The 25,475-nt window shown below is 43.3% G+C and overlaps 1 protein-coding gene across 1 annotated transcript; it reads right to left on the reverse strand.

Annotated features, from left to right (window-relative positions):
- Positions 1-166: 166 nt before the first annotated feature.
- Positions 167-24,103, reverse strand: zbtb7a (zinc finger and BTB domain containing 7a). The gene is made up of 5 exons (XM_044129969.1): positions 23,969-24,103; positions 23,707-23,781; positions 13,620-14,183; positions 10,696-11,567; positions 167-7,536 (listed from the first exon to the last, which is right to left on the reverse strand). Exons 1-5 carry the CDS (start codon positions 24,101-24,103, stop codon positions 7,101-7,103), a joined length of 2,082 nt encoding a protein of 693 aa, XP_043985904.1. The 3' UTR covers positions 167-7,100.
- Between the last annotated feature and the right edge of the window lie 1,372 nt (positions 24,104-25,475).

A 25,475-nucleotide genomic window follows, 5' to 3' on the forward strand; every position in this document is an offset into this window, starting at 1 on the left:
ATAACAGGTATGGTGGTAGTATGACAGAGATGCATTAGCAAATCAATCTAGATACCAAATATTCAAGTCTTTTTCTTTTTATCCATTTTCAATATACATATATATATTTTTTGCATTTAAATAATCACCTGCATTAAGACAGAGACGGAAGAAAAAATAGTGATGACGGGAAAAAAAAAATAAAAATCGAACAAACATAAAATTCAAGGTGAACTCTCGCAAAGTGCTTTTGTTACAATCGCAGAAGCTGAAAAAAAGGCAGTCAGAAAGTTAGTGCTACACTGCAAAGGGGAGTTGAGGGGAAAGTAGGAAGGGGGACTTCTGAGCGTTACAACTGAAATGTCCGTCCCAGGATGGCGAGGCCAGACAAGACGCAGCCAAATGTCAAACATTTCCTTTCGTCGTCTCGGACTCGCTTGATTCTCACAGTATGAAATCATGGAATGCATCCTGAATTTGGTCTGAGGAGACAAACGGGTCTCGAATTGTCCATAGCTCGCTTTTTACCCTCTTTGTGTGTGAGATCTCTGATCAGATGGGAAGTGAACCCCTTACCCACTAAAGATAAAAAAAAAAATAAAAATCAGTATTAGTTGGAGGGACACACAGTTCACTCCAGTGAGGAAATCCTTTTTGGGGAAGCTGTGATGTAAAATTTTGAAAGGAGTTCTACAGGAAAAGTCTGGGAATGGTCACAATGACGAACCATAAACTGAGCAGATAATGAAACCCAATGCATAGCAGTGAATTTTCCACCTGAGTAGTACGTACATAAAGACAGAAGAGATCAGCAACAGTCTCTTGGCTGTGTTTTCCCAAATCTACAACAACCTCTTCAGCACTGATGCGGCCGGGCTAGTTTGGCGAAACCGACTCTAGTGCTCATCACTTGGGCTTCCGAAACAGAAAATAACACTCAGCCTTGCCCAACCGGCCATGTTTAATCCTCCCCGTGTGCTAACCTTTGTGTCCCCCAGAGACTGACAAAGACTCCAAGTGCAAACTGTGTCCGCTTGGCTGAGAGGCTGGCCATCAGACAGAACTGTGCCTCTGAAGGATCCAGGGCTGTCTGTGCGAGCGCCAGAGCCACGCTGAGCACGGAGCCGTACTGCATATGCTGCGCTCAGGCTTGCTGAGCACCAACAGCCTGATGAAGAAAGATAAAAAAAAAAAAACAAACAAACAAAAAAAAATAGGTGCAGCAAAATGACAAAGCAAAGCTACCCTTTCCACAGTCATTACAGGCCATAATAACAGTCAGCACGTCCTGCTTTGTTGGAATATTTACAGTTATAGTTATCTCTTAGTCTTTGTTTAGTGGCCTTCTTGGATAGATTTAGCAAGAATCTTTAATAATAACACGAGACAGATTACATGTCGAGGTCAAGTCTGAGGTGGGGAAAAAAAAAGAAAAAAAAAAAAAAAAAAGAAAATGCATGGAAATTTGGAGGCTGGAGCCTGCGTTGAAGTAACCTTGGTCTGGGGCTGAGGCTGCGAGCTCACGGGTGGTGTGCAGGGCACAGAAGCAACAACAAAAAAAATGACACACGTTTGCATAAAATTACTCAATTAAAGATTAAGTCAATTCACACTGTAGGGAGCCAATTTACCGTGTAGTAAAAATAATTTTGAGTCAAAATAATGTAACTTTTTTTTTTTTTTTTGTCAAACCTTAAGGCACGCTTTGGCCCTCGGTGCTGACCAGCCCACCCAGTGAGAGTCAGCCTCAGGCCCACACTCCACAATAGACTGGAAACAAACAAAACAAGCTTAACGCTCCTCAGACAAGGCCACAGATCATTTACAGTCACTTTAACCTTCTCAGATAACACACTGAAGTCACTCAGCTCAACAGGTCAAAAACAGTCTTTAAAGAAAAGGGAGTATTGGTAGGCATTAATTAATAATCAGCAGAATAAACATAGAAATGTGGCGATCTGTGTCGCCTTAAACAGGTTTGGAACAAGTTAAACATCTCAAGTTATTTTATTTTATTTTTTTGTTCTTCAAAAAAGCTTTACTGCTTATCTTAAAGTTGTACTTTATGATTTTGTAATCTTAAAAAGAAAATTATGCTTCCATCTGAGAACCTCTCATCAAAAGCCTTCAGATCAAGGAATAAAAATCTAAAATCGGTAGCTTAAAATGTCCAGTGACGAGAATGAAACCCATTGTTTTGTTTTGTTGTTTTTTTTCCCGCTTTGGTATCTGTTGCTCCTGGAAGTCTGTATATTTCTCAACATACTGTACATGATTATATTTTTAAGGAGGGCTTGAATGGACTCTTTGAGAGACCATTGAGTATCGACCACTCTGCTCTGTGCTCTTAGACACTCGCAGGCCTTTGAGGTCTCGGGTCCTTCTCCCTATAAGCAGGACGAGGACGTTTTACATTAGTGCAAACTTTTGCTCTCTCAGCTAAAGCACCGTTTCCAGTGCTATTTTAGGCTTTTTATCCATAATCCCCACCCACAAGCACCCTTCTTTTTTTTTTTAGTTACCCTACCCTCCTGGCACAGCATCCCGAAACCATGACCCTTACCCCAAAACACACACATACATACCGCCATGTAAAAATATTTAGAAAAAAAACCCCCAGCTGTAGCACAACACATAATTTTAAGAAAAATAAACAGACAGAAGACGCTATACATCCTTAAACTTTTGATTCTATTTTTTTTCTTTACACAAACATACAAAGAATGAGAGGAAGTGAACTCAAGTAAAATGATCTGAAAGATGACGAGCATCCATGGCTTAGTCAGGGAGGTCCAGACTGCATAAAATCACACTTATTATCTCGAGTCTGCATTTGACTAAGATGGACGGCAAAAAAAAAAAAAAAAGAGCTTTGGTCAATCAACAAAATCTACCAGAGAGGTCCAATTAAGATGGCTCACAAAAACAACAACTGCCACGTTAAGACACAGAGGGTGTAAGCAGTCCATTCCAAGTACCACGACGAATAACGACAGACTTCACCCAGCTTACAATGGTTTAAAATCGGGAGCGCTGGTGTACAATCACGAACACCCCTGTTAAATGCGTCAAACAAGAAGAAGAAGAAGGAAAAAAGGAACTTAAGACTTTCACAACTCCTGCCTGACGGCGACCAACAAGAGTAAACAAGTGCTATGAAAACCTGCGCACAGAGAGCCGTGGGATAAACAAGCTGCTGTCCAACGTGTTGCTTAGCAGTGTAACGTTCCTGCTTCGGTGCTACCGTGGACTCGTCCCCGCCGCGCGGATCCAAACAGAAGCACGTGTAGGTTTGAGAACAGATGGGGGTCGATGCAAAGGCTTGTTTATAACAGTTATCCTGAGACCCTCCAGCCCGCCTGCCAGCTTGTGCGTGTGCACAAACACACACGCAATAAAGGATGGACACCCAAACACACGTACACACACACACACGCAAAGTGCCCTTTCTTCTGCCTCCATATTTTATATTAAGACATAAAAAGACAATGACCGACAGCAAACTTCAAGTGCATTCAGATACATGGAATAGTCTTTTGGATCACAAAACCTCATCTGACCCCAGCTCAGCGTCTCCTGTGGGAACTAAACTCTCATATCTCTCCAAAAGACTAGAATTCAAGTTCACCATGACGGACAGAAAAGAGGGACTCATTTGTTTCAAAGTACCCGTTTTGTTGACAAAAGCTCCCACTCGCCTTGTAAGAACGTGCTCCATGACCAGCCTCAATCCAAGCAAGGTGCAACATCAAGCACTTGTACAGAATTTCCAAATAGTAAGAACACCCTCTTCCGGTTTTGTGTTTTAGACTTTCTGTATCTTTAAATAAGTTAAAAACAATCTCAGATGAACAACAGGTCATGAGATTTTACAGCGTATCGAAAAGCGTGTGAAAGCAATTAAAGGTGTGGCATTTGATTAACTGGCCCCTGGAAACATGATCTAAAAGTTCACTTGGTCTGGACCATTACAACGGTTTTAACACCAATAAAAGATACCGCTGTGGCTGCCATTTAATCGGGAACATGTGATAAGAGTAACTTACAACAGGAATAATCAAAAATACTCAAAAGAAATAACCGTTTTCTAAAACGTGGAAATTCCTGCGAGTTGACGTTGAAGACAGGTTTAATAAAACTGGAAAGAAATAGCAGAAGAGCACTAAAACATCAGCCCAACTAGAAAAGGGCTGATTAAGCATGGCTTGTTTTCAAAGGTTGTAGGCATAAATCCTCTTTAAAAGCAACACGGTACTATGGCTTAGCTTTCCCAAGTTGCATCTGAACAAACGAGACTTCTGGACCAAGTCCCGTTCTGAGAGATGAGACCAACGCGATGGTGTTGGACAGTACAAACTAAACATAACTGTTAAGTACGGCGGTGGGTGGCTCATGATTTTGGCTCATTTTTGCACGAACTGACAGCAACTCCAAACACACCAGGAATGATGAAATAATCAAGGTGCTAAACAACAAACAATTTTTAAATTTGCACAAAATCAAATGAACACACCGTTCTGCTAAAAGTGTTCAATATTTCAAAGTTCATTTTCCCATTCAATATATATATATGTCTATGTTTTTTTGTTTTTTTTTAAAACAGCGTAACATCTCCCCTGGTATTGTTCATCTGAGGCTGTAATATGTGGCAAGGACCAAATAATTTCGAGAACAGTAGAAGTGAAAGAGGATGTGTTTACTTTGTCTCTTTTTATTTTTTTTGCTCAGACTGTGTAAAGTGGGCGAGGAGGGGCGGGGATCACGTGGAATCTGAACGTGCATCTTTTAACCCAAGCGAAATCACCAAAGCCTGGCAGTTACTGACAGCATTAGAGTGGACAGTGTGGGCCGTGGCGTCCCTCTCCTCTCTGCGGGACACCTGGACCCGGGTGCGTGTGCGCGAACCACACGGAGAAAGTGCAGCGGCGCTGGCAGCTCAGGGTGCATGTTTGAACAGGCTGCGGCTGACTCACACTCTGATGATGTGGCCAGAGGGACCCTGGCTGGCTGCCACACGCCCATACAAACGCACACACACACACACGCATTTAAAACACATGTACATGTAAACACGCTCGTCCAGCACCGGGCGTCCAGGCTCTAATATAATAAGAATAACAATAATAATATCTCCTCCAGGCTGGTTTAGGGGTATTAGAGGAGAGGCAGAGAGAGGGAGAGAAAAGGCCCGCTCTGATCCACTCCCGGGCTGGAAACGTGGCTGAGCTGGGGGAGATTATTTTTTTGGAATGCAACAGACATTGTGAGATCTCCCCCCCCCCCCTCCCCAAACTCTCCTCCACTCCTCTTCCCTCACTCCCCTCCCCCACCGCCCAGCTGCAGCTGTGCTCCTATTTGGCCTCCCAACTCGGACAGGTATTTATTGCTCTCTTCATCACACAGGTTGCCTTACGGTTGTGTGGTCCCTGGGGCAAAAAGGATTGGAATAAGCATGATACATACATCTAATCTCACTCTTGCTCCCTCCCCCCAACAACAACCCAGATTCCTTTAAATATCTCCCACTCTGTTGGATATCTTTAGTAAAGCTGTGCAAACGTAGAAAAGAAAAAATAAAAATATATATATATATATCGAAAGGTGCTCACATATGTCTTCTTCGTACTCTTTGTCTCTCTTGCTCCCTGTCATTCCTTTAACCTGCGGTCGGTTAAGTGCTACCCGCGCCTTGTCGCACAAGGACAGACTCCGAAAAAACTGCACAAAGTTAAGCACATTCATTCATTCATTCATTCATTCATTCATTCATTCATCGCTCTAATCCTCTGGGCAGGAACTGTACAAGTCAAGTTTTACGTTTAGGACAAATAGGTGACTTAATGTTTTTTTTTTGTGTTTGTTTTCTTTTTTTTGTGTGTGTTTGCCATTGAACATTCACACAGCTTCATTTCTTTCACCCAAAAGCTTCAACTGTGTCTGAGAAATATAACATCGAGCCTAAAAGGGAAAAAAAAAAAGTAAAGAATCGGTAAGTACACCTCTGCAAGAGGGGGCCAATGTCATGTCTCTGCCTGCTATATACACACGTATACAATTATAAAGTGTCGAGTACCCAAAAGAACAACAACAAAAAACAGAATTAAGACAATCAAATATCAAAAGGGCAAAGGAAACGCTGACGTAGCAGGGCTGTGAGGGACAAGAGGCAATGTAGTAAAGCCAACAGATACGTTGAGAACGGTAGTGCTTGGAAAACACAAACCCTCCACCCCTCGCACTCCCCTCGCCCTGCAAGCGGCGAGCCCCCATTAAAGTGGATCCGACTCAAGTTGAACTTTTCAATAAGACAAACCACCAATTACAATTTTTAAAAAAAAAATATATATATATGTATATATATATTTTTTTTAGAGTAAGTAACACTTCAATCAACCCCTCGCCTGATTCTTTCTGGAACATTTATAGACTGAAAAATATAAAGAATCTTGCATCAAAACGTTGGTGAGTTTTCCTTGCATATACCATATTGTGGAAATTTTGTTTCTATGGTAACTGTACATCTCAGAGCTGTAAAGAAATAGGTATAAAAAAGAAAGGAGCTGTTGCCGGGAGGATTTGTCCTCGCTTCACTCGTACAGCAGCCAGAAGGTGCGTGACAGTCACCTTTCTTAGAGCTTGAAGGCTGTGAGGACAAAACCAATAAAAATTTAAATCAACTGCATAGTTGCTCGGAGTTTCTTTAACTCGATCATATACTTGCCTAGCTGCATATGCCGGTGTAAAAAAAACAAACAAAAAAACAAAACAAAACAAAAAAGAGTCTAATATGACAAAGAAAGAAATGGCCCAGAAAGTGGACATCATGGGTGGATGATTAGAAGCGTTCTTTTCTCTTTAACAAATAAAACAACTGAAGTGCTTGCAAGTCTATTCCATTTCCTAAAGTAAAAGGAGAAAGAAATATAAAGATTCAATTTCTGTGACACCCTGATTTGGTTTATAGAGGAATAGTTAGTTGTTTTGTCTTTTTAAATTGCCTTAGCATGTTTATTCTCTCCTCTGTCCACTGGCCTGTCTCACAGGCTGTGCAGAGAGACTGTGGCGTCCAGCAGTGTCCTTGTGGTCCCCTCCCTGTGTCCCCCCCCCTCCCTCCTGCAGTCTCAGGGTCCCGTCTCCACTGCTAGCTCCTGCAGCTGAGGACTGTGTGTATGCACCTCGACAGCACCCTCTACCTCTGCTGCAGAGGACGCCTCGGAGCGCCGCCGGCCCCTGGCGGTGCGAGGCTGGGGCCCAGTTTCGGGGCTAGGGCTCAGGAGGCTCGGCGGGGCCTCCAGGAGCCCCGGTTCTCTCACCCGAGGTTTTCTGCCCCGGCGGGAGGGGATGCCGTTGCAGCCGTCCTTCTTAAGGTGGCGGTGCAGGTGGTCCGAGCGCACAAAAGTCTTAAAGCAGCTTGAGCACTGGTAGGGACGGAGACCGGTGTGGACGCGCATGTGGTTCTTCAGGTCGTAGTTGTGAGCGAAGGCGGCTCCACATTGTGTACACAGGTAAGGCTTCTCTCCTGTATGCTTTCGCATGTGAACCTTGAGCTTGTCCTGCCTGAGACGGAGAAAGACAAACACAGCTTAAGAACACACAAAGAAAACGTCTAACTCTCAAAACAAACAGCTCACTTTTGTCTGAATGTCCTCCGTCCGTCGCCGGTGCCAGCTTTACTAATTAGGCTGCGCGCAAATATGTAATTACCTTTATATTTATCACAAAGTTTCACACTTGTAGGAATCAGCTTAATGCACTTTAGATGATTTCATTCTATTTTAATTGTTGCGCCTTGGCTCTCCTCCCGGTCTATGAGGGTTGTAAGTCCAGCTGAGGGGAGGTCATAAACTTCACATTTTTATCTGTGTGACGGCACACAAGAGCACAATTGCACACTGACACGAAGGCTCAGTGTTCACTGTGTCAGCTGGCATTTTTTTTATTGCATCTGTTAACCCTAATTTAGGTCACACCAACAGGAAGATCTGCGTGAAGAATTTAGCATCCTCTGCCAATCTGTTCCAGGGGAAAACTTATTGTTTACGATGTTGTAGATTTGAATACAACAAACTGCAGGACTGAGGTTGGAAAAAAAAAGAAGCTTAGTGAATCCCTATGAGGCCTTTTTTAATTAAATTTTGTGAAAGTGAGGAGTCATCCTGACTAAATAACCAAAGTTCAGCTACTTATATCATAACCAAGGACTTCTGAATTTGGTTGATTTTCAGCCTCACAGGTGACAAACTGAAAAATTTGAAGGGAGAGAAAATTACCTATTTTTTTTTTGTGTTCACAAAATCTTTAAAAAAAAGAGAGAGCCAATAGAAAAAAAATGTTTTGATTCCAACCAACCTGTAATAGGACATTTTATACCTTAACAGCACAGATCAGTGACCTTCAAGTCCTTCTAGTTGGGAAAGCAAAGATCCTCTCCTTTTTTCCCCCATCAGTGAAGCCACCATACCACCTTACCTAAGAGGTATCAGGTGATGCTGACAACAATCTCCCTTTAAAGTGTGGAAGTTGTGACCAAGCAAAGAACATTCACAGTTAGATTTATTAGCTTTTCATCGTCCTTCTGTCTTTCTCTACTGCTTTCCTGATGCAAAACTGAATAAAGAAAAAAAAAACTTTAAAACGTAAACTGCATTTTCTCTGAGGTGCCAAGACTAGGGCTACACAATGCTAACGAAAATTGATTAATATTGCAATGACAGTATAAATTAACCACATTCTCCTGACCCTGTTCTTCCATCACTCACTCAGCTTCAGCATTTCAGCCATCTAAAATAAACAAGCGTGGGGATCAAGAGCACTAAAAGTCTATCCAACAGGCTAAATCTATTTCATGCATGAAGTGTATCCATGCATGGCACATGAAGAACAATCCTACCAAAGACTGTATCCAACCAGTCCTTTTTGATTATGATACTGCAATAACTATTTCTAAGTGGTATATTGTGCAACTCTAAACCAGACATATCTGCATTTAATTCAGGCTGCGAGAGAGCAAAACATTTAGCAGATAACAGGAAGGCTGTATCGAAGCGAAGCTGCTCTGTGTTATCCTGTTGTGTTTGAAACCAACCAGTCGGGGAACACGCTGGATTTGCAAATGTTAGCAGCCTTTCACAAATTTCAGATTCAAGGTGATTAACATTTTCTATACGGTTCACACATGCAGAAAACTGTTTATAGTTAGTAAAACTAACTGTGCTCATCATTAATGGAAGATGTTAATTACAGTTTTGAACGTCAGGTCCATTATAAATGGTTTTGTCTTAAAATGTTAGCAAAACATGGTTTTACATAAACTGCTGTCTCGCACATAATGTTGCCTATTTCTTTCAATGTAAACAAGTAATAACAACAGGTGTAAAGTGTGATGTCTTTTTATAATAAACAGAAACCAAAATGAACAAAAACTGGTTTTGGCTGGTCAAACCTCAGATTTAAAATCAGTCACAGTGTTTTGATCAGTGCATCTCTACTTCTGCAGATTTCAAAGTAATCTAATAACATTTCGAAACATGTTTTACTTTGTTGCTCCTTTAACTTATCAGGCTTCCATGGCCTTCATCTGACTCTTGTCCTTCGTTCCCCCCTTTAGCCTTTGCTATCTCCCTCTTGCTCCCAATCACTTAAACCGTCTAACCTTCCTACACTTAGGGCTCCTAGTCAAATAAGAGCTGCTAGCATAACTCCAAATGAGCACGTGTACACACACAGTGCAAATGTCTTTTAAGTTAGTATATCAGCTGTCATACAAGCAAATGAGTAAGATCTGTGAGCCCAAACATCACAACTTTAACAAACGAGGGTGACGAGGAAACACACACATATCAGAGCACACACAGGCAGGCCACAGCATTTGAGCAAAGTAGCCACTGACAGAGGTGAATTATTTAAAGGATAGGAGTGATTTATTACTGAGCGAGGCAAACCCTTAACCCTGATAAACAGGATTAAGATTACAATGCCGCCCCTTTCCACTGGTGGTCAAATTTAGCTGGAGGATAAATTAAGAATGGTCTTCCTCGTGCTCAAAGGGGTTCTGGATATTTTCAGACAGCAGCGTCTATTTTCACCAAAGGCCAGCTAATTAATTCATTAAAGTAATCATTTCATGGAAAAGGCAAGCCTTCCTAACATGAAAAACCCTTCGCACAGATGTCCCCTCCTGTAGATAAGCCACGTCTATCTGTTTTCTAAGGGACACGTAGCAGGTTTTATTTGAGAGGTGAAGGAGTGATAGAGAGTGAGAGGAGGGGGTTGTGTAAATACTCTGCTGTGGGCAATAAGAAGCATAACAGCAGATCAAAAGTTCACATGGCTGCAACCCCCCTCCCCCCGCCTCCTCTCTGTATCAGAATACAGTTCTTTATGGCCCCTTTCCACAAGATAACACAGCCTTCTTTTATAGGACCCCTATGTTAAAATTCCAGGACTTTGCCATGAAGGCTGCCACCATAAAATTGACTTTTATAACACTCCCCTCCCTCACAGCATGGGGATGTTTGGAGGAAATCTGTTTAGTATCCTGCCAATCCACGATCACGGTAAACATTTGGACACAGTCTGCACTGCCTAATGCAGAGCTAAGGTGGTTAGCGCTAATTCTCCAGCTCTTGGCTTTGTGGTGTTTCCCTCCGCTGGGCCGTTTGTCCAAGACTATTAGCACATGTGACATGAGGCAGTCCCTTCATTAAATGGGCTTACCTGGTAAAGCGCACTTTGCAGATGGCGCATTCATAGGGTTTCTCTCCCGTGTGCGTTCTGATATGGCGGGGTAGCTTGCCTGCACCTTGAATGACCTTCGAGCATATGGGGCACTTCTGAAAGGCCTTAGAGCGCATCTTTCTTTCTCCTCCACCTCCTCCGGTGCCGTTCCCTCTCTCCTCCACTGCTCTCTCTCCTCCCGCCGTGTGTTGGCCCGCGCTGCCTCGTGACATCCACAGCGACGGCGGCACGCCATGCACGAGTGATGCGGAAGCTGCGTCTTCGTGCTGCGTGCTGCTGAAATAATTCAAGTAAAATTCCATGTCAGGATCGTCCCCATCTCCCTGCTCCTCCCCGTCCGCACGCTTCTTCTGCCTCTCGATGGAGTCCATCATTTGTTGCAGGAGGGCGCTGGCCGAGCCCCTATCCCTGACCATTGCCTCCCTGCAGCTGTCCTCCACCTCCGCCTCCTGCCGAGACTCAGGGGGGAGGTAGAAGTGGCCGTTCTGAGATGGAGGGTAGTATGACGACCCCGGGTTCACTCCATTGCCCTGAACTGCCTCCCTGTCTTCGTCTTCCTCTTCATCCTCGTCCTCCTCCTCTGGTTCTTGCGCTTGGGGCTGTGACAAGGCTAGGGCCAGCGGGGAGTAGTACTCACTGGGACCCGCAGGAGCCCCGTTGCTGGGGATGCTCCCGTTACCATGGTTAAAGTGCAGGTGTGTGGGCAGTTCCCTGAGCTCTGGCGTGCTGCAGCTGCTGCTCCAGTGCGCCCCTCTCTGGAAGTACTCCAGGTACTCCCTGGCCCGAATTCGGTTCCCCTGCTCCTTGACTCCTCTGCATTTCCCCTCTTCATCTCTCCGCTCACTACCCGCCTGTGGAAACAGGGAAGGAAACAAAAGCCAGTGAAGGGAATATTTGCAAGAGCACCGGTGAGAGCTGACTTTAAACACAGCTGGAGAGATCAGAAGACACTTTTGTCTTCTAAAAATTATAGCAACTGAGCTTAGGGTTGGTTAAGGTAGACAGGCCAAAATGAAAACTTTTATACCTTGCAGAATATTTCAGCTTTTTTTGAAACATAAGAAATAATAGGTAGAAAAACAAAGCCAGTGAGGGAACAACTGTGATTCTAAAAACTACTACTGGAACGAAAATCTTGAGATGCCCAGAGAAATTAGGCAATTTTCACCTTGACTGGCTGACCAGTGACATACTGTTCAGATACTCAAAAATCCTTTTCTAACCAGTGAATGCACCATAGCAAGGGACTACCAGATAATGCTTAAAAACTCTATAGTGTGAAAGTTGGTGCTGAGAGAAGAGGACTCAAAAGTTGGCTCTTTTTGTCACCAGTCAGGTGTTCCAAGGAAGTTCTTTAAAAGAACTTCAACTTTCAACTGAGGAATGTTGACTGACTGGAAAATCAGAGAGCAGGTGCTTGCTGGCTGGAGGTACATTTTGTTCCTTTGAAAATTTTGAATCAGAACCTTTTGGAGTTCTGGTTTTGTTCCCAAATCAAGCCATCAAACATCAGTTTGCACAAGCCATGGGGACACGCTTTGTTGACTACATAATTTATTAAGAACTAACTTCCACAGAAAGTAGGATAAATGAAAGTATCACCTCAACATTGCTCTGTTTTATCTTTAATTACACTGAAACCCTGTTCATTATGGAAGATGCTAGGTTTGGAGATGTTGGTAGTCATTTGCAAATCCAGAAGTTAAAATAATGATCTGGACTCTCTAAGTAATACACACACAGACTGCTGTTTACAGTTTCTATTGTTAACCTCTCAAACTTTGCTAATTGCTGATAAAAAAAAAAAGGTAAACTATGTGTGAGACACCAACTTCTTCATTTATTTTTGTTTTTATTTTAAAGAAGCAAACCCTGGTTTGACAGAAACTGATCTTTCCCACACTGCTCGACATCCCCTTTGCTCCTCTTTTAAATCACTGGTGACCTTTGAAGGCTGAAAACTACAAATCTCCAAGAACAATCTGAACTGTCTGAAATCTGCATATATCGAGACTTTATAAAGCAAATATCTGACCAACAACCAACTTCAGCATTTCCTGCAAGAAAAATCTGAACTTATTATTATGGTATTACATATTACAACAGAGCACATCACTGCTGCAGCTGAAGATGTTGCCCGGCTGTGAGGTGCTGTGTCTGTAGTCTGTGAAGGAGCACGCTGTTCTTCCACAAATACTGTTGGCTCAGCATGAGTAAGTGTTAAACTAACTCCAAGCTGTGGGAGTGTGTTAGGCATAGTGAGAGGCACTGATACAGGCCATGATGTGAGTCTAGTTATGCTGTTTATTGAGGTGGATGGCATGATGACTGTGTGCACCATTTTTGATTTGAATGAACTACAGAAAATGAATGAGCAGTAGCTTCCAAAACTATTTACACCTCTTTACTTTTACATTCTATCATGTATGTAAAGACATGATAGAAGTGTGTTTGATTTTGTCTGAGTAATCAACAGAAAGTAGTAGTGGATTGTGTAGAGAGAAGAAATACGTTATTTTAAAATAGTCTAAACATGATGCACTTGTATTCAGTCTTCTTAAGTCTGATGCCCTCCAGTGCAATAAATTATCTTCAGAACAAAAACACAAAATATGGAGCCATAGCTACAATAGCAAATTCACGTCAGAATGGTCCAGTCAAAGCGCAGATTTAAGTCCAATTGATTCTACACCAAGAATTGGAAATTCCTGTTTACAGATGCTCTGTCAAAGTTATGCGCGCCTTTGTCTTAATTAATCATATAAAATTGCAGAAATGAGAAAAAGTTGACTAGTTTTTGAAGGCACTAAAACATATCAGCTTTTTATTGTTTTGGTGTCTCAACCTCAGGATTCTGACAGTGAACACACAAGCTTTGTTTCTGTGTAATGGCGATGCCTCACCGGCGAGGAGAGCACTTTGGTGTCCAGCAGGTGAGTACAGACGTCCTGGACGGGAGAGATTTCCAGGAGGCGAGCAGCAGCAAGGATGTCCGCCACGCTGCTGTGACTGACCGTCAACGTCGCCGTGTAGGCAAAGTCCAGCAAAGCTCCCAGAGCCTCTGCTGCCACAAAGTCGATGTTGTAGATGTTCTGCTGGTCGGCGGCGGCTCCTGAAGTGAAGAGCTTGTGAAAGTAAGAGCTGCAGGACGCAAGGACGGAGCGGTGGGCCGGGAACTCCCGGTCCTGGGTGACTAAGAGCACATCGCAAAGGAGCCCGCTGAGCCGCTGCTTGTTCAGGCCGCCCAGGACGTCCGCGCTGTGTTCGGGGAAAGGGATCCCCACGGGACCCTCCTCCGCCTCCCCTGCTCCTCCTCGTCTCCCCCCGCCCGCAGTGCTTGCTATACCCCGGAGCCGCCTTCCTCCTCTCCCACCGGCCCCTGACGACATCTTCCACCAGCCTGCCGCCGAGCCGCCGAGCACAGCCCCCACCCGTGTATCCGTCCTGCCGTCTGTCTGTCTGCCTATCTGCAAGCAGAAGACACAGATTACTGATCAGTTTCTTTTGTGGACAGAAAAGTGAGAGGAATATTGACTGACTGAGAGAGAAATTTGCAACATGAGCACTAGCTGCAGCAACACATTTTTAACATGCTATAAAATTTAAGAACAAGGAAAGTGAATCAAATCAATGCACAATTTACACACGCCAGCTGTATTCAAATAGCATTGAAGTATTTAAAAAGAGAAAACAATTCTTATAGCTTATTGCACACTAATTGGGATTCTCATCTCTCTCTGTGTAATTTAAAATACAGATGAAATCATACAAACATGCACTGACCTTAAGAAAACTTAGACTGAAGCAGTTTGGAAGTAAGTAAGTAACTTTATTTATATAGCACCTTTTCAAGGTAAAGATTTGTTTTACAAATTTTAGGAAAAGCAAATTTAAAAAAGATACATTTTTAGTGGGCCGGTGGTTGAACTAAATACCAAGATGCTTATCCTTTCAGTCAAAAATTATGTTCCTTTTATATGTTTTGCCTATTATTCTCTTAGAACATTCAATATGGTGTAACAGAAATAAAAAATAAGCAAATTTATTCATTAGAGATGCAGAAAACAGGCTACCTGTGGCTACAACAACCGAAACAGGATACAAGTGCTGCAGGCCATTGGTTTGATTTCAACACAAACTTTAAAAATTACAAAATTCAAAAGCAAAGTCAATGCTGTTATTGTTTTTCAGACCAAATATGTTTTTAGCCTTGATACTTTTTAATAAATAGAAAATAATAAATACTTAAAAAAAATGTTTTTTGCTAATTACAATCAATCGATTGACTGGTGCATTGCTATTAGTAAGTTATTCAAAATCTTACTTTCTTATGACAACACATCCCTCCCCCACAAAATTTCCAAGCACTAAAAGTCATGCTTTTAAATTTATTTTTTTATTTGGGGCATTTTTAAGCTGCTATGTCCCGAATCTAACTCCTGAAGTCTGCTAAAGTTAAACTCTCGTCTCCATCTAATTGGAATTTGGACGTCAGTGTGAAAATTTTACATTTCGTCCCATGCAGCGTTGAGACAGTGTCTTGTTCATCACAACAGCTCCCAATGTATTTTGAGACTGACAAGAAGAAAAAAAACAAACTAAGAAACAGGTGTAGATACAGACTGATGGCAAGACAAACGGCTATATGCAAGACATTAGTTTCCTGTAGTGAATAAATTGCCGTCACCAGAGCTGCATCGTGTTGGTCAGCAGTTTTTTTGCATAAATACAATGAGTGGGAGAATCAAAAAAGATATTATGTATTTCACGTGTGCAGGTGGCCAAGTGCCTTTTTCCTTGTATATATGAATACATCCACGGGTGTATGCACACACCCGTGCAAGAAATCAAGCAAGAGGTCGTGGAGGACAGATAAGCAGAGGGCTGAGGGGATCAGAGTGCATGCTGGGAGCTGGGCTGTGCAGCCTATGCTCACTCTGTGACAGTTGAGAGCGAGGAAGGAAAGCGAGGGAAGTGGAGGAACAAGAAGGGAGAGGAGAGTGGAGGGCAGACCCTGTGGAAAAAAAAACTCCACAGGAGGAGGAAGAGAATGTACGACAAGTTGCAAAGGAACAGCATTAAAAGGGAGGTTGTCAATCCGGTCTGAGCTAGTTACCCCACCCTACGCTGCGTGCCAAGTTTCGGAAAAGGCCTGTCCCCTCGCTCACGTGTGTTTGTGTGCGTGTGTGGGGTGGGAATTAAAATGATCGACTGAAGCTTAGGCGGAGGGGCGGGGTGGGTGGTGGAGGGGTTTCGGCAGAGCGGGCCATCCTCGATTTCTCAGTCACACGAGTGAATACAGTAACATCAATAACACACGGAAATCACACACGTTGTACAAGCACACACAGAACATCCACCTCCCCTCCACCTCCTCTTCACCATCTGCCAGGCAGACCCAGTAGGGGGGCAAGGCTGGGCGGTGGTTGCCTTAAATGCGTTGCTCTCTACAAGCTTCAAATTACAAGATTACTTCCGATCAATCTTGCTGGTATGTTTGTCTGCTACACCCCACTCCCAAACCTGCCTAACCTGGCTGCCCCTCCTCTTTTAATAGAGTTCACCCTCTTTCTTTGGCTCTGTCCTCTCCTCTCCTCTGCTATGCTTCGTTTTATCCTCTCTAAAGAAATACCTATCTGTGTCCACACCTGTGATGTGCAGATAGGTCGTGGATAGATTTATCCGTCCCCTCTGCGCCGTGGAACCCATAAGAGATTAAGAGGTTTCTTTCACCCTCTCATCAATAACTAAATGGGTCAAAGAGTGGTCGATTCAGCCAAATGTTATAATGGACATTTAGATAAAAAGCTGCAAGTCCAAATGGTAAATATAATGATGTTTGCAATGGTTTGTGAAGCATGATTACCCAGGAAGACACCAACTGGCTCCAAGGCATGGGTTCAATTCCAGCATTCAGGTAAACAACATTTGGTTTCCAACTGAACTGTTATGTCATTTCGTTTCTACGGTTTAAAGCCCTTTTAATGATAGTCGGAGTAAGTAGAGTTTTCTCTGGTTGTATAGAGTTTAGCTATAGGTGGCCCTAGAAACAATTTTATATTCCAGTGTTACTCCAGAAACCAAAGATCAGAACAAGGAATGGGAAATGATCAAAATGTTTATCAATACAACAGGGGAAAAAAATCAAGAAAGAAACAGATGTAGTTGTAATGCTGTGTTAACAATTAACTCTAATTAATGGTGTTAATTGTCAAGATTGTGATTGCTACCATTCCTGTACAAGTTACCTTTCTACTATTGTTTTCAGGAAAGCGTCATTAAACACACGTTCCTCATTAAAATATGACTGAATGCAATAATTACAGTGTATACAGTTTATCTGCACTACTCAAGGTATTTGACTATGTGTAAAATACAAAATTAGTAGTTTTACTTTGTTGGGCTATGAGTGAATGGAGTTATATCGATTTAAAGCTAAAAAGAATACAATAAGCTACTAAAGAAACACCATGAAATATTATTACCGTACATTTTATATTCACATCAACCATCTCTAAGCAAAAAACTAAAAAGGGTTAATTTTCTTCAGAAAAAGTATATTTACTTAAAAAGTAGCAAAATTAAAGTATCAGACATTAAATTAACTATTTATTTTGGCAGCAATAGGAATAGTTATTGCCTTTTGGTTTTCAAAATATTTTTATTTAAACGTTCTGCATTAACTCCTTAATAGAGTAAAACCGGAGTGTTTTAAATCAAGGTTATGATACTTGGAGAATGTCATAATGGCTCTTTTCTATTGGCAACACGCGGATCTCTGTGGATCTCTTGAATCCTGTTTTTGTGGGCGGCTGACCACATAGGGTCTGAGAACACTGCCAGAGACTTTAACAGAGCTCTACTGAAAACAATCTGTCAGCTATGGCAAAAGCAAATTTTATTACCCTATCCCTCATCTGAATATGTTAAGGGAGGGGAGAGAGACAAAAAGAAATGACACGGCAGGCAAAGAAAGCAGAGTGAGAAGGGAAGGAAAAGCGAGAGAAAGGGCATCCACATGGCTACCGGTCGTGTCCTTCGCAGGTGGAAACAGATCTCTGCGAGCCCCGTCCAGAGCCGAGTCAACCTGCTTTTCTCTAAAGCACCTGCACTGAACCGGGCTTTGCTGCAAGCCTGCGAATGAGGCTACTGTATCCCCCATACATCCACAGTTGACCCTGGGTCATGGCTTTGTGAGGTAAAGACGTTGAGCTTGAGGAGGAGATAAAACACACACTTGCACGAACATGCGCACAAACACAAAACTTGATTCAGTGCCAATGAAACGCAGAGGGACTGCTCTGCATGCAGGAGCAACCTGTCCCTGAATAAACCTGCACAGAACACAGAGAAAGAGGAAACATGGAGCCACAAACCTGATCCTGACACCTCCTCATGGCTTGAAACATTCCTTATCACTAATTCATGCCTGTGGGTGACAAGGCCGGCAATCTAGCACAAAGCGGCACCGCAGCTGTCCGTGTACTTCGTGTTCCACCTTCAGGGAAGGGCCCCTCTCTTTGGCGCTCGGGCCACAAGCGCCCAGGCCTGCTTTGCAAGTCAAACCACCGTCTCAACGCGCAGAGCTGACACATCCCATCTCCACCCTCACCTCATTCAACTCATCCGCAATATCCCTTTGCCCCCTCCCATATATCTGTACAACAGCGTTTTGTAACAGGAGCTTCTGTTTTTGCTGGGGGGGTTCTTTCTGCAGTTGACCGAACATGGGGTGTGTCAACATCTGCACAGAGACAGTTGGAGCCAATTTGCTTGTCACTGTCTTATTCAGATGTCTGCCTGATATCGAGGTGTGATGGGAGTTAGCAGGAATGGTTCTTATTTAGGCTGACATAGTTTGTGTTGTGGAGCGTCTCAAAAATTTCCACCCTGAAAGTTTCTCTGACTTTGGCAGACACATACCAGTCATTCCTAGATACTAGTGAACAAACTGTTAACCGTGTGCAACCCCAGATGTTTCTCAGATAAGGGAAGACATAGACTACAGAGTCATTTTAAAAATGCACAACCAAAACAGTAGCCCCCATAAAAACACCGCTTGGTCTGAAATGCAAATGATCTCACTCCTGTCTCTCCTTTAACTGTCTGTTTCCTTAAATTTGAGAGTTTGAAAATTTTACTGTTGGCTAATACAAATTTCCACACTTCAAAAATACAGAAACCTACAAGAAAACAAGTAAAATAGGCACATTCCGGTAGAATATTCTCATGGCATGAAAGAATTGGGTAAAAACACAACACTATTAGTTATTACAAATTCCTAACAAAAATGAATAGCAGAATATGAATGACCTCATTTAAGACAGAAAAGCAAAAACTGTTGCTACTGACACTAAAATAACATGTTGATGTGTTACCCTCATCATGTTATCTCCAATACTTATTTCTTGTTCACTTCATTTTGATACAGAAGCTTAGGTGACTAAACTATGGCTAATTTGCAAAAGTTTTACCCTTTAGACAAACATATTCTACCTCTTTGTTGCTCTGCTGTTAAAAGAGTAACAATTAAAGCATAATAAGTCCAGCTTGGGAGTTATTTGGGAGTCACTTTCAATACATGCTTCTGAAAGCTTGCCGACTATAGTTTTCAAACATTACCGTAAAGAGTGTGATTGTCGGCATTTAGTTTCATCACTATGACTGTCCGAAACCAGAAATATTTGTGAGCTGCTGAATATGTCTGTATTGTAAGCAACAGGATAAATTTACAATACTACCTTTCCTTCAACAAGCTGCAGCAACATGTGGGGGAGGAGGGACACAGGAGTTGTAATGCTCTGTGCTTCACGCTGTCTGTGAAAACTCATCACTCTGGCACATTTGCATCTGATTAAAATGTAAGAAATTTATCATTTAAAAAATTGCAGATTTGATAGCATAACCCTTTTAAACCTTGACATACATCGAGTTTCAGATAATGAAAATAATTCACAAGTTCTGCACATTTGCACAACAGGATCTTCTCACTCAGATTTAGAAGGCTCCACTCTGAACCAAGTGGACAAGCGAACATGACAGGGCTTTGGGGGGGTTAGGAAAAGTGGATTTTGAGTAACTGCCACTGCTCAGTGACTCATTGTTGGCCAAAGTGGAAGGAAACCTCACTGGCCGTGCTGGGAGCAAAGCAGGAAGTAGGCTAGTGACTGATAAAACCTAAAGTTGCAGGGACTGGTCGAGGCCTGGCAGCTTTCACTAGAAACTAACCAGGAAGCGCAGCCAAAACACGGAGCCAGTGAGAAGCTGGTGGGCGAGACAGAGCGTTAAACTCACAAGCTCGCTCATAACTTGAGAGCGAATGGAGGCCCAGGAATCTGGCTCAGATGTCAATGATAAACTCGGGATGAATTACTGTTGGACCTGGTATAACCTGCTACAGTAAAAGAAAAGGTAACCACCCTGAGGACAGGGGAGTGGGGGTGGTGAGGCAGCTGCACAGGTTTCACGCTGCGTAGTTGAAAATGACTTTCAAACTCTCTTAAAGAAACAAACTTTTTAGCATAAAAAAACTAAAAGATTGTTTTTTTTCTCTATTTTTCTTAGTATTTAAAGAAGACATAGCCATAGTAATCTAGTTTAAGGTACATATACTTCAGTTTTTTTTTTTTTCAAACAAGGCTCTGGTGAGGGATAAAAGCAGTTAAAATCTTACCAGCAGGAGATCATTTAAATGGCATCTTTATTTAGCATAAATAATTATCGTTATTATTTGGACTTAGCCCAAGAGGAATCAAAGCAACTTGTTTGAATTCAAGTTTCTTCACAAAGAACCACATGATTATTTATGGAGGACATGGAAGTTGGAGATGGTGCAGCATTGATGATCTTCCTGTGTGAAAGGTTGAGCACATAAGTAAAGCAGTGTACAAATCAACAGAACAGCATTGGGTTAAACCATTATAACATTTTTGCATTTTACTCCACTTTTATATCAGACAGTTCCTCTGGCTGGAAACACTTTATATCTAACATGCTCAGTAAATGTTTTACACAGGAAGATTAAGGGTGATGTTGTGCCTCCGACTTCCATTCTCCGCATAAATATGGAGAGTGGAGTTTCAGTGCTTCTGTGAATAAAACCACTCAACACAAAAGTTACAACATCTTAAGGGTTCATAAAACTGCATTTAAACAAAGCACTTGGGCTTTTTGAGACTGAAGTTGTTTTGGGAATGCAAAGTTCATTTTGGTCTTGGCCCCTCTTGGCCGGCTCTCAGATTCCACGTAATCAACAACTAAACTGTTATTAAATGAAGTTGCAAAATGAGTTGTAAACGACAAGTCTAATATCATCCATCCGTAAACCTTGAAACCCACCTCATCTGAGAAAATCTGAATTATTATTATTAAGGAGTATGTCATGCTTTTCATACAGCTTTATACGCTAAGATGTCATGAAATGGCCTTCGCACCTATTATGCATTTTTAATACAAGATTACAATTACACAAGTCATCAGGTATTACAGTTTTTCCCCCATTTTCTCACCACCTTTTTTTAATAAGTTAACATGTTGACAACTTAGTGGTGGTACAGAAAGCTCATGTCCAGCAGGGTAACTGGTCAAACAGCAAACACTGGCTGCACCGCGCATGCTCAGCCTGACAGGGAAAGAGGACTTCCTGTGAGTCTGTGGCAGGCGTGTAACAGAACCCGCACTGTTATCAGATGACCAGCTCTCCTCTTGCTCTGTCTCCCTGTCCGTACTGTCTGACCCCCTCACCCCCCACAACCACCCCAGCCCCGCCTCCTCCTTTTCCTCTCATCTGTTGCTCTCATCTCATCATTGCTCCATCTCTGTCTCAGACTGTGCACTGCATAGTATCCACCACATCACCCACTTCCCCTTTCCACTGCTGAGGAGGCAAAGCTGTGCAGACCCACCCGCCTCCCTGTGTCTCGCCATATTTTAATGCAACCGACACATCGTCTTTCTCTTGCTTCACTATAAACCAAGTAACTACATCAGCAAGCAGACAGTGTTGGACCGGTCACACATCCCTCTAGTCGCTTGGCCTGTATCTACTAACAATAAATCAATAAATGTTTGGGGTTCAATTTCGTAAACACGTCCATCTCCTCCGATTCGATGTATTTTATAATTTATCAATACAATCCTTAACTCGAACACTGCGATAATGTAAGTGAAGCCCTCCCCTTCTTCTTGAAAAACATCCAGAGCCACACTCTCTTGCTCTTAATTTGATCAGGTTGTGTGTTAAACTCTGCACAATAAATGTCCCAGAAGAGAACAGAAGAAGCCCCTTTCCTGCCCCTGGTCTTCAGCATAACAACAGAAAAACAACAGAGAGGGGTCTGTCTGTCTAGCCAGGCTGGAAGCTGTGGTATATTAAGCAGCTGACCAGGGGAACCAAACATCATGGAGGGGGGGGAAGTGAAGCTGCACTCACTAAAGAAAAGGCAAATGAAACAACTCCAACTGTAAATGTGTAAGCCTTTATAAATGTATTTATTATAAATGTTTTTTTTGTTGTTTTTTTTTAAAAGGAGCACGGAAATACTCCTGATAAAACTCTATCTCCTGTATTGGCCATTTTGACACATAGAAAAACCTTTACACAAACAATATGACAGCTACATGTATCCCACTGTATACTGCCAGCATTTTACTCTGAAATAAAGCCTCAAACTGCCACGGAGACATCACACAACCTGTCCTCTCGGTCTGCCTGAACCTGCTAGTTTTGGGCCATCGTGGTGCAGGCACAAACATACAGGAATATCAAACTGTATTCAGCCTCACCGCCAAATTGATGGGTGGTGTCTTGGACCTGCCCACAGTCACTGAAGTCCCCTGCAATTCCTCTGGAGTCTATTGTTGGTAACACAGACGCGCATGCACACACACATACAAACACATATGGCGTCCTAGTTTAACCTCTTGCTGGAATTCACTAGAAATAACCAGGCTCTTCATCCATAGGGCAATGAACATTCAAAAGGCAGTATTTGCAATAACTAATGAAGTTTTTTATTTTACCTGAAGATGAACAAGAAGAAGCGATCAACTTAATTTACAGCAGCATTATGAAAGACTTTCCCATAAAATGGGCGTACTGTGCTTGTCATTTACCCTCTCCATGCCCGCACATTTGTAAAAACGGGTCTAACAAGTATGCAAAGCCAAAAAGAAAAAAAGAAAGCATCTGGTTATCGAGGAAGACAGTCATGGCTGCTGTGAAGATTTTAAACCACTGGTTTAAAAAAGAAAGCCTTACAGGGCGGCAGGACAGATTACAATCTGGTCTTAACAAGATGCTGGTGAGGATGGGGGAGTTGAGCGGTAAAGAGAGAAGGGACGTCAGAAGATTGAGTAGCTGTGAACGACTGAAATCAATCTACAAATGCTTAAGCTCTTTCAGGACGGTTACACAAAGTTCCCGGAGCTTAAGTTTTGTTTTAATATTGCACAGACTCAGCTACGGCAGCCTGCTGTGTCAGGGAGAGGGGATTCAGCCGTCACAAACTGTGTCACCTATTCTCCGCCTCATTAAGACGAGATGTCACTTAGTTAAGTTTCTAAAACTATTACTCAACACCTGTGCCACAGTAGCTATCAGCCATGGCTCAGCAAAGTATCTGATGGGGCAGTTTCTGTAGAATTACTCTGAAAGCCCCCGAAGAAGAAGCAGCAGCGGTACAGGATGTGCAAATGTCTTCATCTTCTCATTCTGCTAATATTAGCAGCTACTCTACCTAATTAACCACAACTTGACAGATTCAAAACAACACCATGTAGGATAAAACATCCGAAGGCAATAAAGCAAACTTCAGCAGATAGTCAATGCAGCACCTGACACGTTTGTCAACCCCTGCTGTCTTCAAGTGGGTCAAGAACTCTGAACTCTATCAAGGCACTCTGGTATTTACTTTCCCTCCTTGCTTCCCCTCTCCTCTAAATCCCAGCCCAAAGACACCATGTGTGAGTGGATGTCTTCGCAATGCTTACCGAATAGGCAGAAAATGTTTCTCGGGACCTCTCTGCCTTCCCCTGCTTTGCCGGCCAGTTCTGCTGCCTGTGTCTCTGGGCAGGGCTAGAGCATTACCAGGCAGGAAACTTGTGAGTGGCCCTAGTCATACAGGCAAGCCCTTGCCTGATCCCACACAGACACCTACCCGCCCCCATCCCATCCACCACCACCCTCTATTTTCAGCCCACAACTCCGCTCCTGCATCCCCTCGCCTCATTGGCTTCGCAGCGGCTAACTCGCCACACCTCCTCGCAGGGATAGGCTGACGGTTGTTCCCTTTCCTTCATGGCCGAGGGCAAGGCACTCTGGGATATAGAGGCCGAAACCCAATGTCACCTGGTTTCCACAGCCCCCGCTGCAGACTACGAGTCCCATCTTTCCTCTCTGCCCTCACCACCCCCACTATCTCCAAGCCTTCTCTAACGTAAGCAACCCAGGGCTGAATTATACACTACAGTATGCTGCTAGCAGCCTGCCAGGTATTAAAGTACAGAGCAGCCATCAAACAAGGATAGGGCACTGTGGGAGGACAAAAAACAAAACAAATTTTAGCTCAGACTGTCAGGGGCAGCACTGAAACATTGGCCGTGCGCTCTTTCATCAGCTCTGCGCTCTTGGGACGCTTCAGACACACTTGAAACTCCTGACCTAAATTGACTTACCCCTCCTCTAAACAACAAAATGCCACCCAGACATGCTCTGCAAACACAGCACACCCTGCAATGAGTGTCTCACCCTGTAATGTCCCGAAAAGTTGCTGCCACTGCTTGTAGCCTTTCCAGTATCACTATTATTATTATTTTTTTTGCTTCCTCCTTCTCTCGGTTCAGTCGCCTTCCTCCTCCTCTGCCTCCTCCTCCTCTAAGTGCTTCCACCTGCCTGAAAAGTTAATGTTTTGATCACATCCTATAAACTTTATCACAAGATTTTCCCAGAGGCAAGTAGCTCTATATGGGACATATTTAAGAGAAATAAAAAAAAAAAAAAGAAACAAAAAGAGGAACCTTGACTAGGGACCGCTGCTGCGACCCACCTCTCCTCTCCGGCCAACCCCCCCACCCTGCTCTCCTTTCTGGCCCCCCTCCCTCAGTCCTTCCTCTCTCCTCTCCCTGCTACCAACCCCCCTGAGTTCGACAGGCCCAGGGCAGGCAGAGGAGGGGATGACAGGAAGCCTTCAGCTCACCTGTGATGGCCGTGGTGGTGCTTGTTGTGGGTTAGCTCGGCCCTCTCCTCTCCTCCTCTCCGGAGCTCTCTATCTCCCTCTCACTGTCGCGCAGCTTAAAGCCCCCGTATGCGCTAACCAAGCAGCGGCAGATCAACTCAATTCCCTTCCTGGTTTCTGGAGGGCAAAGAGGTCCCTCCCTTTTCTCTCTCTTTCTCTCACACACACTCACACACACTCTCTCTCTCTTAAAGACACAGCATCCCTCGGCGTCCTCACCCCCCTCCTCCTCCTGTCAAGATGAAAGTAAGGTGGAAATCTCTTAGTACTGAAAAGCAGACAGTTGTCAAATCATAAACTGAACTGGAGACAATGCATATTATTAACCCCTGCCTGCCCACTGCGTTCTTTCTGGCTGTCATTGGCTACAAACCGGCGTTTGTGGATTAAAACTGAGTTGTTAACTCTTGTCTGTTCTCACCCGCCTCATCCCTCGCTACTCCTTTCCTTTTCTGTGCAAGTCGCACCCACCCATCCTATTGCCTGAGGTCATGCTGTCCCACCCCAAAAGCAAGTCTCGGCACA

This window comes from Gambusia affinis, linkage group LG10 (genome assembly GCF_019740435.1).
Source record: "Gambusia affinis linkage group LG10, SWU_Gaff_1.0, whole genome shotgun sequence".
NCBI lineage: Eukaryota > Metazoa > Chordata > Actinopteri > Cyprinodontiformes > Poeciliidae > Gambusia > Gambusia affinis.